General features: G+C 48.7%; 1 protein-coding gene across 1 annotated transcript in view; it reads right to left on the reverse strand.

The window, feature by feature from the left end:
* Positions 1-3,058, reverse strand: part of SEZ6L (seizure related 6 homolog (mouse)-like) — a gene marked incomplete at its 5' end in the record, with an annotated part of 76,714 nt that extends 73,656 nt beyond the window's left edge. Inside the window, 2 exons of the mRNA XM_012644092.1 lie at positions 1,440-1,573; positions 2,344-3,058. Coding sequence (XP_012499546.1) covers positions 1,440-1,573; positions 2,344-3,058 — 849 coding nt within the window. The remainder of the gene's footprint in view (positions 1-1,439; positions 1,574-2,343) is intronic.
* Positions 3,059-19,232: the final 16,174 nt, after the last annotated feature.

Genomic DNA, 19,232 nt, shown 5'->3' on the forward strand with positions numbered 1-19,232 from the left:
GCCAAAGCCCCACCAAAATTGCCCTCATCTGCGAGACCTTCCCTGACTTCCTAGGAGCTTACCCATTCCTCCACTGTGAATCCACAACATCCTCTATAAACACCTACTAGAGTCCTTATTGAATGATATCCTATGTCTTTCTGTCTCAATCTGTGAACTCTTTTAGGGAAGGCATTGCATCATTTTGCCCACCGTATCCTCCTGTGCTGACAGCTTTGCCTGGTGTGTAGTACGTGTTCCGTGAATGGATTCTACTGTGCCCGATAAAGCTCCTTATACTGTCAGTCACGTAGTGGGTCTCTTTGTGGTATGGAGGAAAGGGTCATTAAGCGCCAGAAGCTGTTGGACTACAAATTTTCTCCAGTTGAATTCCGTGAACATTTATTAAGCACCTACAGTGTGCCACACACTGTGCAAAGCTCCGGGGACTGCAAAGACCACAGGTTCTGTTGCTGAGAAGCTTAATCCTTCCTATACAAGCAAGAAAAAAAAATCTTCCTAAATAAATAAAGTTCTGGTAAGGTCGTACTGTCCCAGCTCAGAAACTTTGATGGCTCTTTACTGCCCATTAGAAAGAGGAACACACCTGGGTCTTTGCTACAAGCGTCTGACACCACGTGGTACCAGCCTTCTTTTCCGGATTTACCTCCGTCCCCTCCTCTGTGGGACAGTGAGCTGGACAGCTCCCCACGCCTGGGCGTGTCTTCTTTGTCCATTTAAAAATGACTTGTAAAGGCAGGTGGTCAGTTGGGGAGGACGGAACTAGGGCGATTAGCTTGCTGGGGTAAGTGGTGACGTGCATGGGGTGCTTGCTGTCTCTCTGCTGGGCGCTGGCCAAGTGCTCTCTGTTCCCTGTACACGGTGGTATTTTTGCTCCCTGAAACTCTGTAAAGTAGTAACACTATTTCTGTTTTACTTATGGGGAAACTGAGGCTCAGAGAGTTGAAGTTCCTTACTTGAAGTCATGCAACTTTAACTAGAAGAAGTAGGACTTAAAACCCAGATGTATGAGTGCTGTGCCACCCTGCTTTTTCTTTCTTAGTGTACAGGCAAAATTTTAAGAATTAAAGGAACCAAGTGGCTTCCTAGTGTGTGTGTGTATGTGTGTGTGTGTGTGTGTGTGTGTGTGTGTGTGTGAGAGAGAGAGAGAGAGAGAGAGAGACATCCATGCACACACGCAGGGCATCAAGAGACTTTCCTTTTGTGTGTAATGCCTCCCAATTTATCAACATGTCTCCTCCATGCATTCCAAGCTATTTCAGAGGGTCATTGAGTTGGGAACACCTACTCATACACCAAAACCCAGCTAAAATTGCCCTGGTTAGAGAAAAGAGAAAACCAAACTGGTTAGGATGCTGCCAGTAAGCCTGACTCAGACGATTCTCCATAGACTTCCTGCTGGGGGAGGCAACCACTGCAGGGCACCTTCCTGGGGTTACCTGGAGCTCCACCCCGTAGCCAGTGTAGACTGTCACGTTGTACGTGCACTCCAGGAAGCTGCTGAAGGGCAGCGGCGGGTAGTCGCTGGAGTCGATGTACCCCTCGGGGTCGGAGAAGCTCACACTGCAGAGAGCTGGAGGGAAGCACTTTAATTAGGACACCAGGAACAGCTCGCAGGTGGGCTGTAGGGCAGGATGGGGTCTCGAGGGGGACCTGTATTTTCCTGTCCCCGCTTCTCCCACTGCTAATTCTTCAGCTCTAGAGTCGACACGCTAATAAAAAAATCACAACAACGGACACGGAATGACCCCTGACTATATCCTGCTGGGCACCCTCTAGCCAGGTTACAGGGGTGGTCCCATCCATGCTCACGGGGCTGACATTTCATCCCCATTTCAGAGGGAAGTAAACGGAAGCTCAGAGAGGGCGGTGTCTGGGCCAAGCTCACACGGTGAGCAGGATGCTGACCCAGGCCTCACGTTCTTTAATGGGTGGCCACATCGCATTTGTCCAAAATCCACACATGCTTGACAGCTGGGGGTCCCTCTGTCACATTTGAAGATGGAAGGAGAGACAGGAGAAGAAAGACTGGAACACGGAAGTGCATTTTATTAAATCTACAGAAATACATGTGACGGTAAAAGCCAAAGCACTTTGAAAAGGCATGTTCCAAGATTAAAAGGTTTAGAATCTCTCCGATTAGCTGTGTGGTCATGAGCAGGTTGCTTGGGGTCTCAGGGACTCGGTTGTTTCATCTTTAAAATGGGGATGTTGATTCTGAGCCACAAGCCAAGCTGACAGTCAGTGCTCAGTGCGTGGGAACTAACGGAGGGCCTGGGCTTCCCGGGACCCCGGCACCCCCAGGCGCTCTGCACGGTGGGGGCCGGGATGGGGGCTGCGTACCTGGGGCCTGCTCGGTGGTGATGACCGTGGTGGTGATGATGGTGGACGTGGTGGTCTCCTGGCTCTCCTCGGATGCTGACCCGGTCAGCTCGTTCTCACCTTTGTCGGTCAGGGTCACGGTGCTGGCGTCCTCCGGGGGGGCCTCCTGGGGGAGGGTCTGGGCGACATAGGGCTGCGAGGTGAAGGGGGAGATTTGCAGGGGAGCCGGTGTTGTGGGCACCGCACCTTCCTTCTGCTCCGGCCAGAGGGGCACCTCCGACGCCTCCTCGGAAGGGACGACAGGGTCTGGGTCCCCCGGTGGGCGGGGCTTCCCTGTGGACGAGGAGAGGAGACCCGGGTCCAAGGGCGCTGGCTGGGACCCCGCCGTCTGGACGGTGGCTGCGGAGGTGGCTTTCGGCTTCAGCTGCTTCCTGGCCGAGTTGACCTGCTTGAGAGAAGGCGGTTTCTTCCTGGGGGACGAGGTGTGCTTGGTGCTGGCCTCCTCCGGGAGCAGCGGCGACAGGGCCGGGGTGTCGTGGTGTGCGGAGGGGGCTGTCCCCTCCAGCTCCGGCTGGCCCAGCTCTTCCCCCGACTGCGTGGGATGCGGGGGGGCCGTCGCCACTCTCTCTCTGGGGCTCTCTCTGCCCAGGCCACTGCTCTCCAGGGCTCCCGAGGGCAGGAGGTAAGGGCCGGAGGGGCCGGCGTCTCCCTCGGGGCCAGCATCTTGGAAGAGGAGAGAAGACACCAGTTAGCTTGGGGGATTTAGGACCTCCACCTTCTGCCGGACTCCAGGGTGGCCCCAGGCTTGCCAGGCGGGACTCTAAATCCCTTTACCCTCCCTTCCTTCCTTCCTTTTCCTGAAGACTTAGGGTTGATCATGCCAGAGTTGAGCTAAGCATTGGGACCATGGAAGCCAAGGGCCCCAGGTCCAGTTTTATATGTACGGTTGGGAGTGGGGCGGCAGGGACAGGAAAGTAGAAACAATCCTATTTGATATGATAAATGCTTGGAAAGAGAAAAGCTTGTGTGCTAACAGGACAGAGAGGATGGACCCCTAACCCAGTCTTCAGGACAGGACTGCCACATACAGCTGCACAGGTTGTTCATTGTACAAAGACATCCAGCTAAGAGAATGAGTGGGGATGTAAACCAGGCCACACTCTCTTCTTTAAGCCCCGTGCTCTGGCTCATGGTTATATTGTCCCAGGCTCTGGAAGGGGGCAGATACTTTTTTATGAATAAAATAATATAAAAGTGACCTTGTGGGAGACACAGAAAGATTTGAGGATTCAGAATCATGAGGCAGATTCGGAGCAGAGGAATTCGTGAAGACCTATGGAGGCCGGGCTGAAGTGGGTGCAAAACAGAAATTGCGAGGGGGCAGGGAGCACAAGGTGGGGTGATTAGGGACAAAGCTGGTGAGGTAGGGAGGTAGGGCCAGGCCTCCTATACCTTGCTAATTCCTTGTGACTTATTTTAGTCTTGAAAGTAGAACCATCCAGCTGTTTTAAAGGAGGGCTGGCCCAGGCAGCTGTCTGGCGGAATGGTGCTTGAAATCAGCTCTGCCTACGTTTTAGAGACCCAGTTCTGCTGATGGCTGGTTAATGGCTTCACTGTCTGAGCCTCAGTTCCCTTAGCTGTCAGAGGGGGCTGTTCTTCCCCGTGTCCTGGGGTTGTCATCACTGGCTCAGCTGATGTATGCAAAGCGCTTAGCACGGCGCCTCGCCCATGGCGAGTGCTTGGTACGTGCCAGCGGCTGTCACGGTTTTTACTGCTCTCGTTGCAATCACAGCCCCTCGATGGGGAGCTGGAGCAGTCTGAGCATGCCCAGCGATGATCTCTAGCTAGAGAGGAATGACATCGCGGGGACAGAGGCGCTCAGACTGATAGTATCCTTGTCGATTTTCTGCCGAGAGACGCTTGCGCAGCCACAGTCTCTGGGCCCTTCAGTGCTGTCATTTAAATTCATTTCAGCAGCCGTTGGAAAGGCTCATTCACTTTCATGGAGTTGGCGGCAGCCGCTTAATCTATATAGACTGCAACTGTTCGCAACTGGCGTCAACGGACGTTCCTGTTGCGTAACATCGATTACCAGCCAGCGTTCCTTCCAGGCCGCTGGTGGCACTGGGGCAGGAGCCGGTATGGGGAGGAGAGGGTATGCGGATGACACAAGGGCGGGTCAAGGTTGTTCAGGGGCCAAGAAGGTTTCCTGGTCCAAGGAGGGCAGCACTGAGGCTTCAGAGGTAGACCTGGGTTCAAATCCTGCTGTTCCATTACGAGCTGAGTGAGCCTGAACAAGTCCATTAACCTCACTGAGGCTCAGCAGCCTCTTTCGTATAATAGAGATATCCTGTCTACCTCAGAGGATCAGATCGATGTGGATCTGCCCCAAAGCGGTGGATTTTATGCTCACTGTCACTTTTATAAAATGATTGATGTCGACCATCTTTGTAGGCTACGGAGTGAGAAGAAGATAATGGGACAAAAAGAGAAGAGGGTAACGGGTAGGGACATCGAGTTCCCAAGACCCAGCTGTGGTTTGATGCAATGAGCTTGGAGGCAACCAGGGGGTGGGGGACCTGGGTGGTTGTCCTATGTTGGTCACTATTCACTGTCATACCTTTGCATGGGTCTCCTCTGCTGTCTTCTCTCTCCGTGTGTCAAAATGGGGGGGCGGACTAGACATGATGTAAGGGCCCTCCCAGCTCTGACACTGTTGGTTTTTGAAACGAGCAGGAAATTGACAATTATTCTTGGAGCCATTTGTTAACCCTGCTAAATAAGGCTAAGTGACGGCTAAATCCTGACAGTGCCTGGTGAGCTTTGTTGGGTCCTGTGGTCAGCCAGGGTCTCCTCACAAACATGGCCCCATGATCACAGGGAGGATGAGACAGAGAGAGAGAGAGAGAGAACGCAAGCACGACTAGGACAAGTGTCTACAAAGAACGAGGTGACAAAAAGTACACCAGTGCTCCTTGGCCATAATACTAGTGAAATTTATCACATTTCATTTTTAATTGCTTTGCTGAATGCTGAATAGGTACTTTGCATGCATTTAATTCTTTCTCAACCTTATTAGGTAGAAATGATTATTCCTATTTTATGGATGAGCAAACTGAGGCTTTGTAATAGTAAGTAATTTTCAAGGTCACACAGCAAAGCTGAGTTTCAGATCTAGGTTTTCCTGACCCCAAAGAGCACGCCACTAGTTCTCTTAAGAAATAGGGGGCATCGCTGTCACTTGGCATCCGCCTCTTCAGCTTGAAGCAGTCTCTTCCCCCTTCCCTCTCATTTGGTTTGTGTTTCTGCTGGGTGGGCTATAGTGCTTTTCTAACTTAACCAGATGATAACCCCCCAACCCGCTGAACCCAGACCCCCCATGTCTGAGTCTCCAGGGGTGGGTCTTGGGAAGCTGAGAAGCTCCTTTGGAGACTTTTATTATCAGGGTTATCAGAGAAGTTCGGGAACGTGTGACTTTGCCTGACTTTCCGAGTGTTCCTTATTCATTTTGCCTTCTAGTGCCTGAGGTTGCAGGAGGCAGGGAACAGGTGTGGGTTTGTGCAGCAGGTGGTGATCTTTTGACTCTTTCCAAGGCCTGTGATCTCCTTAGCGATTCCAGCCCGCCAAGACCGGAATACAGCCAACGGGAGCAGAAGGAAGCATAAGAAAACAGGATTCCCTGACCGGCTTCCTCTCCACAGCTGCTGCTCCCACTCTCGGGGCCTGCAGGGTGAAAGGGTGCTAACCACAGCAGCTATAAAGTACTGGAGGAAGTAAACCCCACTGGGTTCAGAGTCAGCCATTTTCTGCTGAAAACCTGACCATCGAGCGGAGTTTTGTATCCACCAGATAAATTCCCCCCCTTGTCCCCACTGTCCCCTCCTCCTCAGATCATATATGAGCTGCGATCTTGCTGGCCGCCTCTAAACTTGAGGCCAAGTTCAACACAGATGAACGTGCATCTGTGGTCTGCAGCGTATGCAGCCTGCAGGCCTAACACTCAGCCAGGGCGTTGGTCACGTGAGCGCCATGCAAAACCCAATCCCACTGAGCTTGAGTCCAAATGGGATTTCGGGGCCTCAGAGATTCAGCAGCATCATCACTTTCTGTTATAGGATGATTTTTTTCTAGGTACTTCCATGACCAATGAGTTAAATAAATTCCTTTTTCTCAGAGCACTTAAAAATTTTAGTCATGGTCGTCCCATTTGGCCGAGTCTTCCTTTATCACCTGCCTTCAGTGCCCGGCTCAAATTCGGTCAACCAGTCAATCAATGACAGTGTTGGGTGCTGATTTTCTTCTCTGGTTGACACTGAGCAAGCATGAGAGAGTCAACGCTCTGAGATATGGCTCTTGCCCTCAAGGAGTTAGGAAAACAGACATACTCTGGTAACCAAACGCAGAGTCAAACAGAAGAGACAGAGCTTTAATTAAATGCATCCTGATGTCGCCCTTCTCTGTAGGGACAGAGCCCAGCCACACAGAAGTCACCTGAGCATTAGTTCTGCCATCTAAGTTGGCAAGGCAGCATCTCTCTCTCTTTCTCTCTCTCTCCCTTTTTTTCTAGCTCCGATGGCATGATGGGAGATTAGACTCGGAGGATTCCATTAAAGTGCAGAGAGCACAAGTTCTGAGGCTGGAGCTTTATATCTTAAATGCCCAGCAGCAGCAGAAGGGCTGGGAAAGACACGGAATTGCAAGCAACGGCCTCTGATCACACGGGTGCAACGTGTCACGAGGGAAAGAACGAGAGCTGGGGAATGCTTCTGCCATAATGTTCGACAAAAACAGCAGGATATAAAATTATACAGCGTGTATGAAAACAACTAGAAACAACCAAGTAAAACAAATTGCAATGCAGAGAGTCATGTTTCGAATTGAAGAATGGCACCAAGATGGTGGCCCTAGTGGGCTCTGGGTATGGGGACCGTTGTGACCAATGTTTTTTATTTCCTCTACTTTTGGGCATTTTCCAAAAATATGTGTAATAAGCATTTAATCTTTCTTAAATGAAAAAAGAGCTGCGTTTAGATGCTGGCATTGGCACCTAGTGGTTGAGAGGCTAGGGAAGGCAGAGACACGTTGTAATCACAGAAGCATTTCGTGGACTAGCAGAGTCACTGGGCTGCTTTGGAGTACAGTTTCCTGGCAGGGACGATGCTAATTGTCCCTTCATAGGACTGTTTACAACGACTACCTTAGTACTCAGGCAGGACCGGCAGGTGAATCAATGGATGTATTTTTGGTAAAAGGTACCACAAAAATACCAGTTCCTAATCTTATCATCATTTATTAACACCCTATCCAGTGATTATTTCTTGTACCTTCAGACTCCACAATAAGGACTTACTTACCCACTCTGCCTTGGTTGGTTTGTTTGACCCCAGTGGGGACAGAACCCAAAAAGGAAATGTCATGTCTTAAAGATCAAAAGATCACAGATCTATTAGATCTTTTAGATCAAAGATCAAAGATCATAATCCTGGAGATTATGGTTACAAACTGCCCAGAGAGGGAGCTTGAGGTCTGGAGAGAAGAATTTGCTGCCTGGGGTCACACAGCACATCAGTAAGCAGTGATAAAACAAGGCTGTTTGAGGCTTGAAAGCCATACTAAAGCACATCAAACAAAATAATAAAACCAGGATTATCTGGACCACTTTGAAGACTGCCAGTTGTTAATTCCACGCCTTCTGCGTCTGGGCTGGGTCACTTTTGCTGGGGGGCAGGGGCCTGTCCTGTCATAGGATATCAAGTATGGCTGGCTTCTTCCCACCAGATGCCAGTAGCAAACCTCCCCTCAAGGACGCCCAGTGTGACAACCCAGAATGATTCCAGACATTGCCAGATGTCCCCTGGGTGGCAAAATCGCCTCCATTGAGGACCACTGGGTTAAACACGGTGAACAAAAGAAAGGAGAGCTGGTACTGCCGTCAGAACTGAGCCAATGTTCCTTCCTACTCCCACAGCTGATCAGCGTTCTTTTGCTTGTATCATTGAATTTTAGGGTTGGAGAAGGTCTTTGCGTAATTCCCAATTTATTGATAAGGAAGTTGAATTGAGTGAGGGCTCAGTTTCCTTGTCCAACTCACATTTGATCATTGCTTTATTCATCCATTTATCCATCCACCCATTTATCCACCCGCCCATTCATTCATTCATTCCACACTTACTACATGCCAGTCCCTGGGCCGGGGAACAGGTGCTGGCACCCAGAGGTCCGCCGTGGATAGCGAATGGCCACAGCCGACGCACAGTTCTGGCTAGTTACAGCCAAAGAGGACCTGGCTCACCCAGCTCGCCTAGTCCTGTGGGAATGAGGACCCTTGGACGGATGCACGGCGCTGATCCCGTCTGGACTCTGAGAAGACTTTCTGGGACAAAGGGCAGAGGTGGGGGTGGGCTTGGGGGCAGCAGGGGTCTCATCTACCGATTCGATTGTAGCCCTCTGCCTGCGTGCCCAGGCTGACAAAACCGGCATCAGAGGGCGGTTTACACTCTGCAAAGTGGATTCCTCCTTGTGATGTCATTCTAACCTACAGACGACACTGTGAGGCTGACATTTTGTTTTTCCCATTTTATAGGTAAAAAAGAAAAAAAAAAGAAGGTTTAGAGGGGGAAATTGACTTGCCCCAAATCACAGAGCAAATTGGGGCAGAGTTAGACACTCTGTGACATTGTTTCTTGTGCTCTTCTCTCTTTCCCTCATCTTCAAATATTTTTTTCCTATAAAACAGTTTATTCAAAAAATGCAAGAATACCCAAAAGGTAGGAAATCAAAAGTATAAACGCCACCCAGCCCCCCTATTCACCAAGCCCGAATCAGTGTTAATAGGGTCTTTAATCTCTAAACAAAATGTATCGATACAAAAAAAATGTATTGATACGAAAACAACAAAGTATTTTTATTTTATAAAGTGCAGTAGCACCCAGGAGTGTGGGACGGGGGGTCAGAACTGTTTGTGTTCTAGACTCAGCCCGCTGCCAACTGCGGGTGAAACCCTGGACGGTCCCTCCCCCTCTCTGGAGCTCGCTGTTCTCACCTGTAAGGAACGGGCTACACCAGCTGCGGCTCTTGGGGTCCCTAGAGAGTAAAATGGAATCATGCCCGGAAAACACAGAGCTCACCCAGCAGCCTGTCAGCCGTCACCAGCACTGTTGTCACTTCCTGTCTATCTGAACATTCACGAAGTTAGCACATGGCGTAGATGGCTCTGTCACTTACTAAGTAACATATTTTGAAATATTTCAGTCATTCATAAAGAGTTCAAGACAGCAACCGATACCCAGGTACGTACGCCTCCCTCCTGAGAAACAGAGCACCTCTCCGTGCAGCCCACGCCCCGTTTCTTCTTCTTCCCTCAGCTTCATCTCATTCTCCGCCCTCCAGAAGGAACTATTGCCCTGAATTTGGCATTTAGCATTCTTGTTTGTTATGTGCACTTTCAGTATTATTTACTGCGTGCATTTATTTATTACAGATATCGCTATCTGTCAACAATACATGGCATCGAGTGGCACATCTTAAAACTTTATATAAATGCTGTCATGCTAAATGAATTATCCTTCAAACTTTTTTTTTTTCTTTTCTGGTTTTTTATTTTTTGCTCAACACTTTATGGGATTAATCCATGTTGATACTTGTAGTTCTAATGGATTCATTTTCACTGCTGTATAGTATTTCACCTCATCTGTCTTCCGCTACCAACTTTTTACTTAGAAGCGATCATGGATATCTTCTCATGTTAGCACGTGCATATCACTTCAATCTTTTCTAAATGGCTACGTTAAAATATAAACATTTATGTTATTGAACCAGTCCCTTATCAGTTAATATTTGGGTTGTTGCCATTTTCCTCCTTCCAAATAACACTGAAATTAATACATATCTTTGGTGAACATGTTCAGGTAATTTCTTCAGGAAAGTACCCTAGAAGTGGCATTGCTCAGACAAAAGACTTATCTATTTGAAACTTTGATTGGCATGAGAGAGTTGCCTTCCGGAATAATCTGAACCTATTGACCCTGCCGCCACCTCTACTCAAGAGTGCTGTTGCTTCTCAGCAGTGAAGTCAGCACTTCGTTTCTGGTGGTTTTAACTAGATCATCTAAATTGGAATCTAGGGCAGGTGGATATAGGCACAGGGTGCTTTTAAAAAGCACCCCCCGCTTTTGCTCAAAAGCAGCCAGGAAACCCATTCTAGGGTGCTTTGCAGGTCCACCCATGTCAGCCAGAGTTTATGTAACAGACTGGACGGGGGATTCGTGCATGGCAAAGGAGGGCTAGGAAGAAAGTGTGGGTTCGCTGGCCTGAGGAACCAAAGGAGCTTCATTTAAACAGCAGTAGATTTCTAGGTAAATGGGCTGCCTGGTCATGTCCCAAAGCACAGAGACTTTTGTGGTCACTGACACCCACTAGGGCGGTGCAAAGTGTTCACGATGCAAGTATTGTTTGTATTAGCAAAAATCTAGAAACAACTTACATGCCCATCCATAGGAGACTAGTTAAATGATTGTAGGGACATACACCGGAATACACGCAGGGTTTGCAGGAAGGAGATGAAGTCACTGGTGAATAATATGGAGCATGACATGGCAAGAACTTTCAAAATTGTAAGTACATCTCCCCTTTGACTCGGAAGGCCATTTCTGGGAATTTATCCTGCAGAGAGATATTTGCCCATGTGCAAAATGATGTGTACACAAGGTTAAGCAAGGCAGTGCTGTTTGCAGTAGCAAAAGACTAGGAGACAAATTAAGTATCCGTCAATAAGGTTAAATCAGTTATGGAACACGCAGACACAGTGCCATGAGGCTCAGAGAAGAGCACGAAGAAGCTCTCTACGGACCGAAGAGGAGAGATGGCCACGGTTTCTGTTATGTTAAAAAACAAGATGCAGTCTAAAAAAGTTGAATCTTAAAAAGTCGAATCTAAACAAGTTGACTTTGTAGAAGTAGAAAGTAGAATGGAGGTTACCAGGGACTGGAGGGAGGGGAAGGGTTAGGGAGAGGTTGGTCAAAGGATACAAGTCCAGTTAGAAAGAATTTTTTAGCTTGTTTTCTGTTGCTGTAACAGAACACCTGAAACTGGGTAATTTATAAAGGGAAGAAATTTATTTCTTACGATTCTGGAGGCCGGGAAGCCCAAGGGCATGGCTCGACAGGGGGTGAGGGCCTTCTTCCTGGTGGGGACTCGCAGGGTCCGGAGGACTGAGCTTGCTCACAGGTACAGGTCTCCTTTCCTCTTCTGTACAGCCACGAGTCTCACTCCCGTGAAAACCCATTCATCCATTAATCCATCAGTTCACGAATGGATTAGCCCCTTCATGAAGGGCAGAGCCCTTGCGATCCAACGGCCTCTTTGAGGTCCCACCTCGCAATACGGCCACTCTGGGGATTAAAGTCCAGCATGAGTTTTAGAGGGGACAGACTCTCAAACCACAGCACAGGAGGAATAAGTTCAAGAGAGCTATTGTACAACATGGTGACTATAGTTAATAACAATGCCTCGTATTCTTAAATATCGCCAAGAGAATGGATTATAAGTGTTCTGACCACGAAAAATATGTAGGTGAGATAATGTATATGCAAATTAGCTTGATTTAGCCATGCCACAAGGTCTACGTATTTTAAAGCATCACGTTGTATATGATACATTTATAAGTTTGCCAATTAAAAATTAAATAAATGAGTTTTCTGAACATCAAGCTCCACTTGGGTCCGACTCTATGTCAATGTAGATGCAGGAAAGGCGAGTAACTGGGAACTGAACTGTCCGGGCAGCTCTGCGTTTGCAGGGGTGGGGCGGGGAGGTGTTGGGAATGATGTCTCCAGGCTACATGAACCATCTCCCTGCTCACTCCTACTGGCAATCAGGAAGTCTTCTTTTTTTCCAAATAAAAAAAGCGAGTTGGAGAATGGTGTGCAGAGTGTGTTACTTTTCGTGTAAAAACAGCAAAGAGAAATAAGGCTACGTGTATTTACATTTGCTTATATGGGCATAGAGAAACTTTGAAAGGATACACAAGAAACTGATTATGCTGGTTAAAGGGGCAATGGGGCATTGGAAATAGGGTGATGGGGAGTAAAGGTGGAAAGGGAAAATTTCCTTGTAGACCTTTCTATATATGCACATATATGTATTATATGTATATATACATATATGTATATGCATGTATAAACATATGTGTATATGTATGTATATACACATATGTGTATACGTGTGTATGTGTCTAGAGAGAGGACATTACTTGTTCAAAAACTATGTAACAAGTTGAAAAATAATAAAAGAATGGCAGAGCTATGTGCCAACACAATTCAGTGTGATGTGAAAACAGTGGCGGTAGAGTAGTGTGTGTACTAGTTCTCGTGTGTATAAAAGAGGTACATTTGAACCAGGTCATGGGGATCCCCTCAGCAGAGTAGCACTGAGGTTTTGGGTGGGAGAGAGAGACAATCACTTTTTATTGTGTATCGCTTTATACGTTTTGACGATTTTGCCACGTGCATGCTATTTTTATAGCAATAATTAAAAAATAATAATTAACTCCCTTTGTCACCTCAATTTCAGAGGAGGGCAGAGAACAAACCCCAGCCTTTCTCAGGGGTTCTAACTGCTCTCACACTTCCATGGGGAGTGGGAAAATCTGCTTCCCTCCAGCAGGGAGTCCTCAAGAAACAACACTGCTCTACGCCTCTCTCCCCTCTCCCTTCCTCCCTCCCTTCCCCAGGGGAAGGAGGGACTGTCTGATGGAAGGTATCGGGGATCAGGGAGTTGCTGGTATCCACTGAGAATCCTGCTTCCAGGGCAGGGCCACTGGACCGAAAAGTTGGCAGCGTGAGAGCCAGTCTCTTGCTCTCTCTCTTTTTCTCCCCGGGTCCCAGGCTTCTCTGCTTGTGGCTGGGTCCCCAAATCGAAGTCAGCTGGGGAGCACACAGTGTAGGCGTCCAGCTGTGATTTGCAGCACCTCATCACCGGTAATGAAGCTGGTCCTGTCTGACTTCTGGTGCCCACTTCAGCTGGTTGAAATGGAAGGTGAGGACCAGTGAGGTGAATCATGGACGTTTCCACCCCAAGGCTGGCTAATGAGAGCCCAGAGTCTCAAGGGAACTTCTAAATGGGGCTCATGGTCTTGTTTATTACACTTAGGTTAATCACAAGTAAACTGGACTTCACCCAGCACGTCACACTCTTCCAGGGAGCACTGACTTTGCACTTCCATCCAATGGCCTCTGATGGTCCTCCACCAACAGGCAAGACAGATGGGACTCTTCCTACATGGATGGGACACCAGACACTGCAGATTTCCCACCAGATATCCAGAATTGACCCCCAGACAATCACACACACTTTTCTTCTTGCCCCTTAAACCTTTTGAATTCATTCTGCACCCCAGGGCCTTTGCACATGCTGCTCTCTTTGTCCAGAACTCTCTCCCTTTACATCTTTGCTCCGCTGGCTCCATCCGATCCTTTAGGTCTCAGTTCACCTCCAAGATCACCCTCGTCACTTGCTATCTCATTCCCTTCAAAGACCTTTTTGCAATCCGAATTCATCTTGGTGATTTGCTTCCTTGCTCACCGCCTGTCTCCACAAGATCGTCCTCACCCACGCAGTGTCACTTCTCATGACCACGTGTGTCCCAAGTGCAGAATGACCGGGAAGTTTGGAAGCTGTCTGGGAGCCTCGAGATCCCCTGTGCTGTTGTCCTGCATGCTGCATTGCGATCCGCCCTGGGTCCTCTCTTAAAGCTCAGTAAAGGTTGTGCTGAGTGGGAAGTAAAAGTAAATAGACTCTGTTTATTTTTTTCACTGCTGTATCCCCTACCACCTGCAATAGTATCTTCCATCTCTGAGAAATCCAATAAAAATTTGTTGAATTCATCAGAGAAGGAAGGCAGCAGAGAGAGAAGAGGAGGAAGGGTGGGAGGAAGGCAGGCAGGAAGGAAGGGAAGTTAGGAGAGGAGAGGCGTCATTCATCTTTGCATTTCCTGCAACGCCTAACACACACTGGACACCCAAGGGATACTGAAGGAGAAGGAAGAGAACGGGCATTTGAGGGCAACTAACAAATGTTGAGGAGCTGATGAAGTTTCTGGAAATTCTATAATTCTGTGCCTGGGTGGCAGGGAGCCGGGTGCAGACATTACTCACACAAGACCGAGTGCCCAGACCCCGTCCTCAGGAAAGCTGCTACAGTCTGGTCCTCGGGCTTCTCCCGGATTGGTCGTTCTAACTTCCTCTCTTTCCACCCAGTTTTCTCCTCAGGACTCTAATGGACAGATCGATATCCCGCATTCTCCCTCCACCTGGAGAGGAGCCCACGGGCAGTAAGACGAGGGACGGGAGAGAGGAGGGGGCTGGGATCATCGATCGACTCTCTGTGATTCAACAACACCCCCATTGGGACGGCACAGGAAAACCCCAAGACTCCCAGCCCTCCTCTTGCTCTCAGAGCCAGCGACCGGATGGGAAAGTGAGGTGGAAGCAAAGCCCATCACATTCGGGGGGATGGGAAAAGCCCCTCAGTGCCGGATCCGCCTACACCAGAAGATCGTCCAGTGATCACGCCCTGGGCTCGGCCCATCACTCTGATAGAAACCGTCCAAGGTGACTGTTTACGGGAGCGTTGTGCGGTCACAGACAGAGCATGGGCCGTGTCCAAGGCAGGCCAAACCCACGGGAGGTTGAGGCAGGGGCTTCCATTCAGCACAGTTGGATGGGGAGTGGGATGAAGCTCTCCACTTCTACGGTACACCCGAGACTCTGGGTCCCGCTGTGAGAAAAGCAAGGCGAGTGAGTTGTACCTTAAAAAGACGTTTTTAAAGATCTCCTAGCATCCCGCAGCAATTGCCAGGAAAGCCCTGCTGCTCTCCTGGGCTCCGTAACCTGCGCGGGCCTCTCCCTGGGCTCACGGCTCATTCCAGCCACAGCCGTCAGGGGGGTCCCTTTAAACCACCCCTTCTGTGGCTGGTGTGCCTGTCTGATAAACTGCAAACTCTTTACCTTTCCTGGAAGGTTCCTGGTGATCGGTCCCAGAAAGTTTCCCTGTCCTTATTTCTCACTGCCTGCCCATGGCAACCAAACGATCTCAGTCCTCCCAAGTTGGATCGATCAATGTCTCTCTCCTTCCTGCCCCTCTAGTATCTCCAACAGCCGCATAGGCTGTGATCCCTACGTGGACTCACTCTCCTTTCTTAACTCTTAACAACACCAAAGAGGCAAGTCCAAGCATTAATCACGCTGTCACAATTGCCTGGCTTTTCTCCTGTCTTCCCTACTAGGAGGAGTTTCTCGGAGACGGGGAGCATGTCTCTCTTATCCGTGACCATCTCCCTAGAATCTGCCCTGTGGCCATGGATCTGACACACTGAACCGCCCCCCCCCCAATAAATATCCATTTAATGAATCGTGAGTATGTCTGCAGTGTTAAGAATGAGACTTGCCGGGTCAGACAAAGCCCACCTCTTTAAGCAACGGATTATAGATCTGTGGATGGTTTACGGTACTGGTTATCATGAAGGTTAATCCTAGGTCAGCTTAATCCTAGATAAATGTGCTCTGGTTTACAAGCAGACAACATGAAGGCAGCCCCTCCACACAGACCATATGGTTGGCTTTAGCACCAGGAGGACAAACAGAAGCCCAACTGGGGAATTTTCTTGTTGGTCCCTTCATTTTCCAGCGTACGCGGGGGTCATAGGGATGGAGGGGAGATTTCGCTACCCCGAACATTGCACCGAACTACGCACATGAACTGACATCCCAGCCCCCTCCTGAGTCCGCCGCAGGAATTCAGGGGCCACCGGGTGCTTGCAGCAGGTGTTAAGTGGGCTTGCACAGGCAAGAGAAGACTCTTTCAGTGTTTCGGCTGCGACAGTAATTATCCAATAATTATCTTTTGTGAGCTGTCTTCTCTCCCACAGATGGGCCTCCTTGGTAACTCGTGTTGGGTTCAGAGAGCCTTGAACATTCTTTTATGTCCAGTTACATCTCATCAGAGCGTCGGCTGGGCGCTGAATCCGTCGCCCCCGAATGAGCCCAGAGAGCCGTTGGCGCAGGGGTGTATCTTGCCCTTGTATCTTTAACGGTCTGATTGACCGAGGCTGACATTGGGCCAGCTGATTAGCATTTAAACACTCCTCTCCCTTCCCTCCTCCACCTCTGCCTCCCCATCCACGCCCACGCACCCCTGCTCCATTCATACCTCGTGGTGCGACTTTGTGATTTCTTGCAGGTAGCGAGCGAGTGGAGAGGAGAGCAGTGTGATGCATATGTGTACAAAAAATCAGTGAGTCACTGAGGGAGGGAGACAGACACACCAGACAGCCCAGAGAGGAAGCTCAGGGTGGGAAATCCATCTAGATTCAATCACCTATATGCTCATGTAGACAAATCTAAGACTTGGGAATGAATCCAGTTTGCCAGTTAACAATTCCTCTTCACCTGTTTGCTCAGATTCAAAGACAAGAACGAAGATGGGATCAGTCTTTAAGGATGCTTCCAAGGACATGCTCAGAGGTGGAAAAGATTTGAGAAATCCAGAGGCCTGAGTTCAAGCACGGGTTTTGCCCCTAAATCGCTATGAGACCTGGAGTAAGTCCCATCTCTCCAGGCCTCATTTTCCTACTTTGTGAAGTTCCAACAGTCATCTTTGCCTGGTCGACCTTTAAGAAACAAAAATTGGGGCAAGGCAAGGGGAGTTATGTGTACGGTTGACTTTAAGATGCTGAAAGCAATTTTACAAATTTGCAGCATTTGAGAGACGGGAGCTGATCTCTCTTTAGACAAAACGTGGACAACAGTGGCTTTATTTGCTGGAGACGTGCAGAGCATTCCCAAGAAGTAACTATTGTTATTTTCATCTTAATGGTGAGAAAACTGAGGCTTGGAGAAAGGTGCCACAGTTGGAAGGTGGCAAAGGCAGGATTTGAAGCAAGGCTGTCAGATTCCCAAACCTATGCCCCCATGGAGCAAGGGAAAAGGCTATATTTTCTCATTGTCACTCCTTCAGGTAGCCTCTGAATCCTGGCCTGGCTGCTTCCAGGGTGAGCATCGTCTACTATAAACAAATCAGCATGGATCTCTCTAGCCAATAGGTTCCCAGTGACTCCTACGGCAGGAGCCTTGGTGATGAAGTAGGACCCTCCGTGGCCCTAAACATGGCAGAGAACCAGGTGCTTCAACCTATAACTAGATTGCAGAAAAAAGTGGGAGGATAATTTCTATAAAAGCAACACCAAAAGGCACCTAGGAGTGGGGGTGTTGGCCTAGCATCCCCATTTTCCAGATGGGCAAGCTGAGGACTGTGGCATTAAAGACACAGGTCTGGGTTAGGGCAGTCAGGAAGCCCCATTCACTCACTCTGCAGCCTTTGGTAAGCCCATTGTCATTTCTGGGCCTCGCCTTACCCTCTGCATACTGGAATCACTTCTCCAAATAAAACCTTAAGAGAAATGACAATACTGATGCTTCTCAACTTACAATGGGGTTACGTCCTGATAAACCCACCTTAAGTTGAAAACGTATTTAATACACCTAACCTCTCACAGCTTAGTCTCGCCTACCTTAAACACACTCGGAACACTTATTAATACATTAGTTGGGCAAAAGGATCTAACCCAAAGCCTATTATATAATAAAGTTACTATAAAAAATTTTGAATCAAAGTTCAACATTTGAAGTACTAAACGCGTATCATTTTTGAACCACCGTAAAGTTGAAAAATCTTAAGTCAAACCATTGCAAGTTGGGGACCGTCTGCATATGATTGTGCAGTAAAGGGTTAACTCAGCAGGTCGGGGGTGTGCGCGCCCTGCACGTTCTGAAGAAAGGTTTGGCCCTTGACCTTGGCTCCAGAGAGGTAACCTCCAAACCCTTGGAATATCCTGCCAGATAAGAGTGTTTTTTTTTTTTTTTACCTGGGGGCCTTGGGCAATGCCAGATATTTGGTGCTGACATTGTGATTTATGTGGGTGGGAGGTTTGGACTTGGTATCAGATTGACCTCTGGAGGGGCTGGAGACCGAGGTCAGCCACATGGGTGGCCAGTTATGCCTATGTCACCAGCCTTCAATAAAAACCCTGGACACCAAGGGGCGGGTGAGTTTCCCTGGCTGGCAGTGCTCTATAGGTGTTGCCACGATGTCGGTGCTGGGAGAAGTGAGCGCCCCCTGCAGGGCTCCGTGGGGACAGAACAGCTGGGAACTTGTGCCCGGTCTCTCCTGGACTCTGCCCCATGGGGCTCTTCCCCTTGCTGATGTTACTCAAAGTCCTTTCCCTGTAATAAACCATAGCCCTGGTGGCTTTTCTGAGTTCTGTGAATCCTGGCAAATGATTGAAACTGAGACAGTCTTGGGGACCACTGAACCCCAGTAATTGGTAAAAAAAATGGGAGCATATGGATTGAATCAGGAGAAAGCTGAGAGCTGCCCCCTAAATCTTCCTCTTACCTGAGTCACCTTTGATGATGGTGAAGGGGGATGATGGAGGCTAATGATGGGAGGTGCCTACTGCATGCCAGGTCCTGTGTCCTACACCTGTGGTTCTATATCCATGGTTCTGTATCTGTGGTTCTATGTCTGCGGTTCTATATCCATGGTTCTATATCCGTGGGTCATCTCATTTACTCCTCTCACCACCCCTGAGAGGTAGATAATGTTATCCCCATTTTACAGATGAGGAAATGGAGGCTAAGAGAAGTTTAGTCACTTGCTCAAAGCAACAGAACTAGCAGATGTTAGAGCCGGGATTTGAACATAATTTGGAAAGCACTGGGCAGAATGGTCTCTAATATGCCTTCCAGACCTGATGTCTTATGGAGAGGCAATTTCAAGGTACAGTTTCTCTCTCGGGGCCATGGCTGAGAATTCTGGGGCTTGGAGGGAGAAATCGCTTCTGCTCATCTCCACTT

Source organism: Propithecus coquereli, unplaced genomic scaffold (assembly GCF_000956105.1).
Source record: "Propithecus coquereli isolate 6110/MARCELLA unplaced genomic scaffold, Pcoq_1.0 Scaffold206, whole genome shotgun sequence".
NCBI classification, from domain to species: Eukaryota; Metazoa; Chordata; class Mammalia; order Primates; family Indriidae; genus Propithecus; species Propithecus coquereli.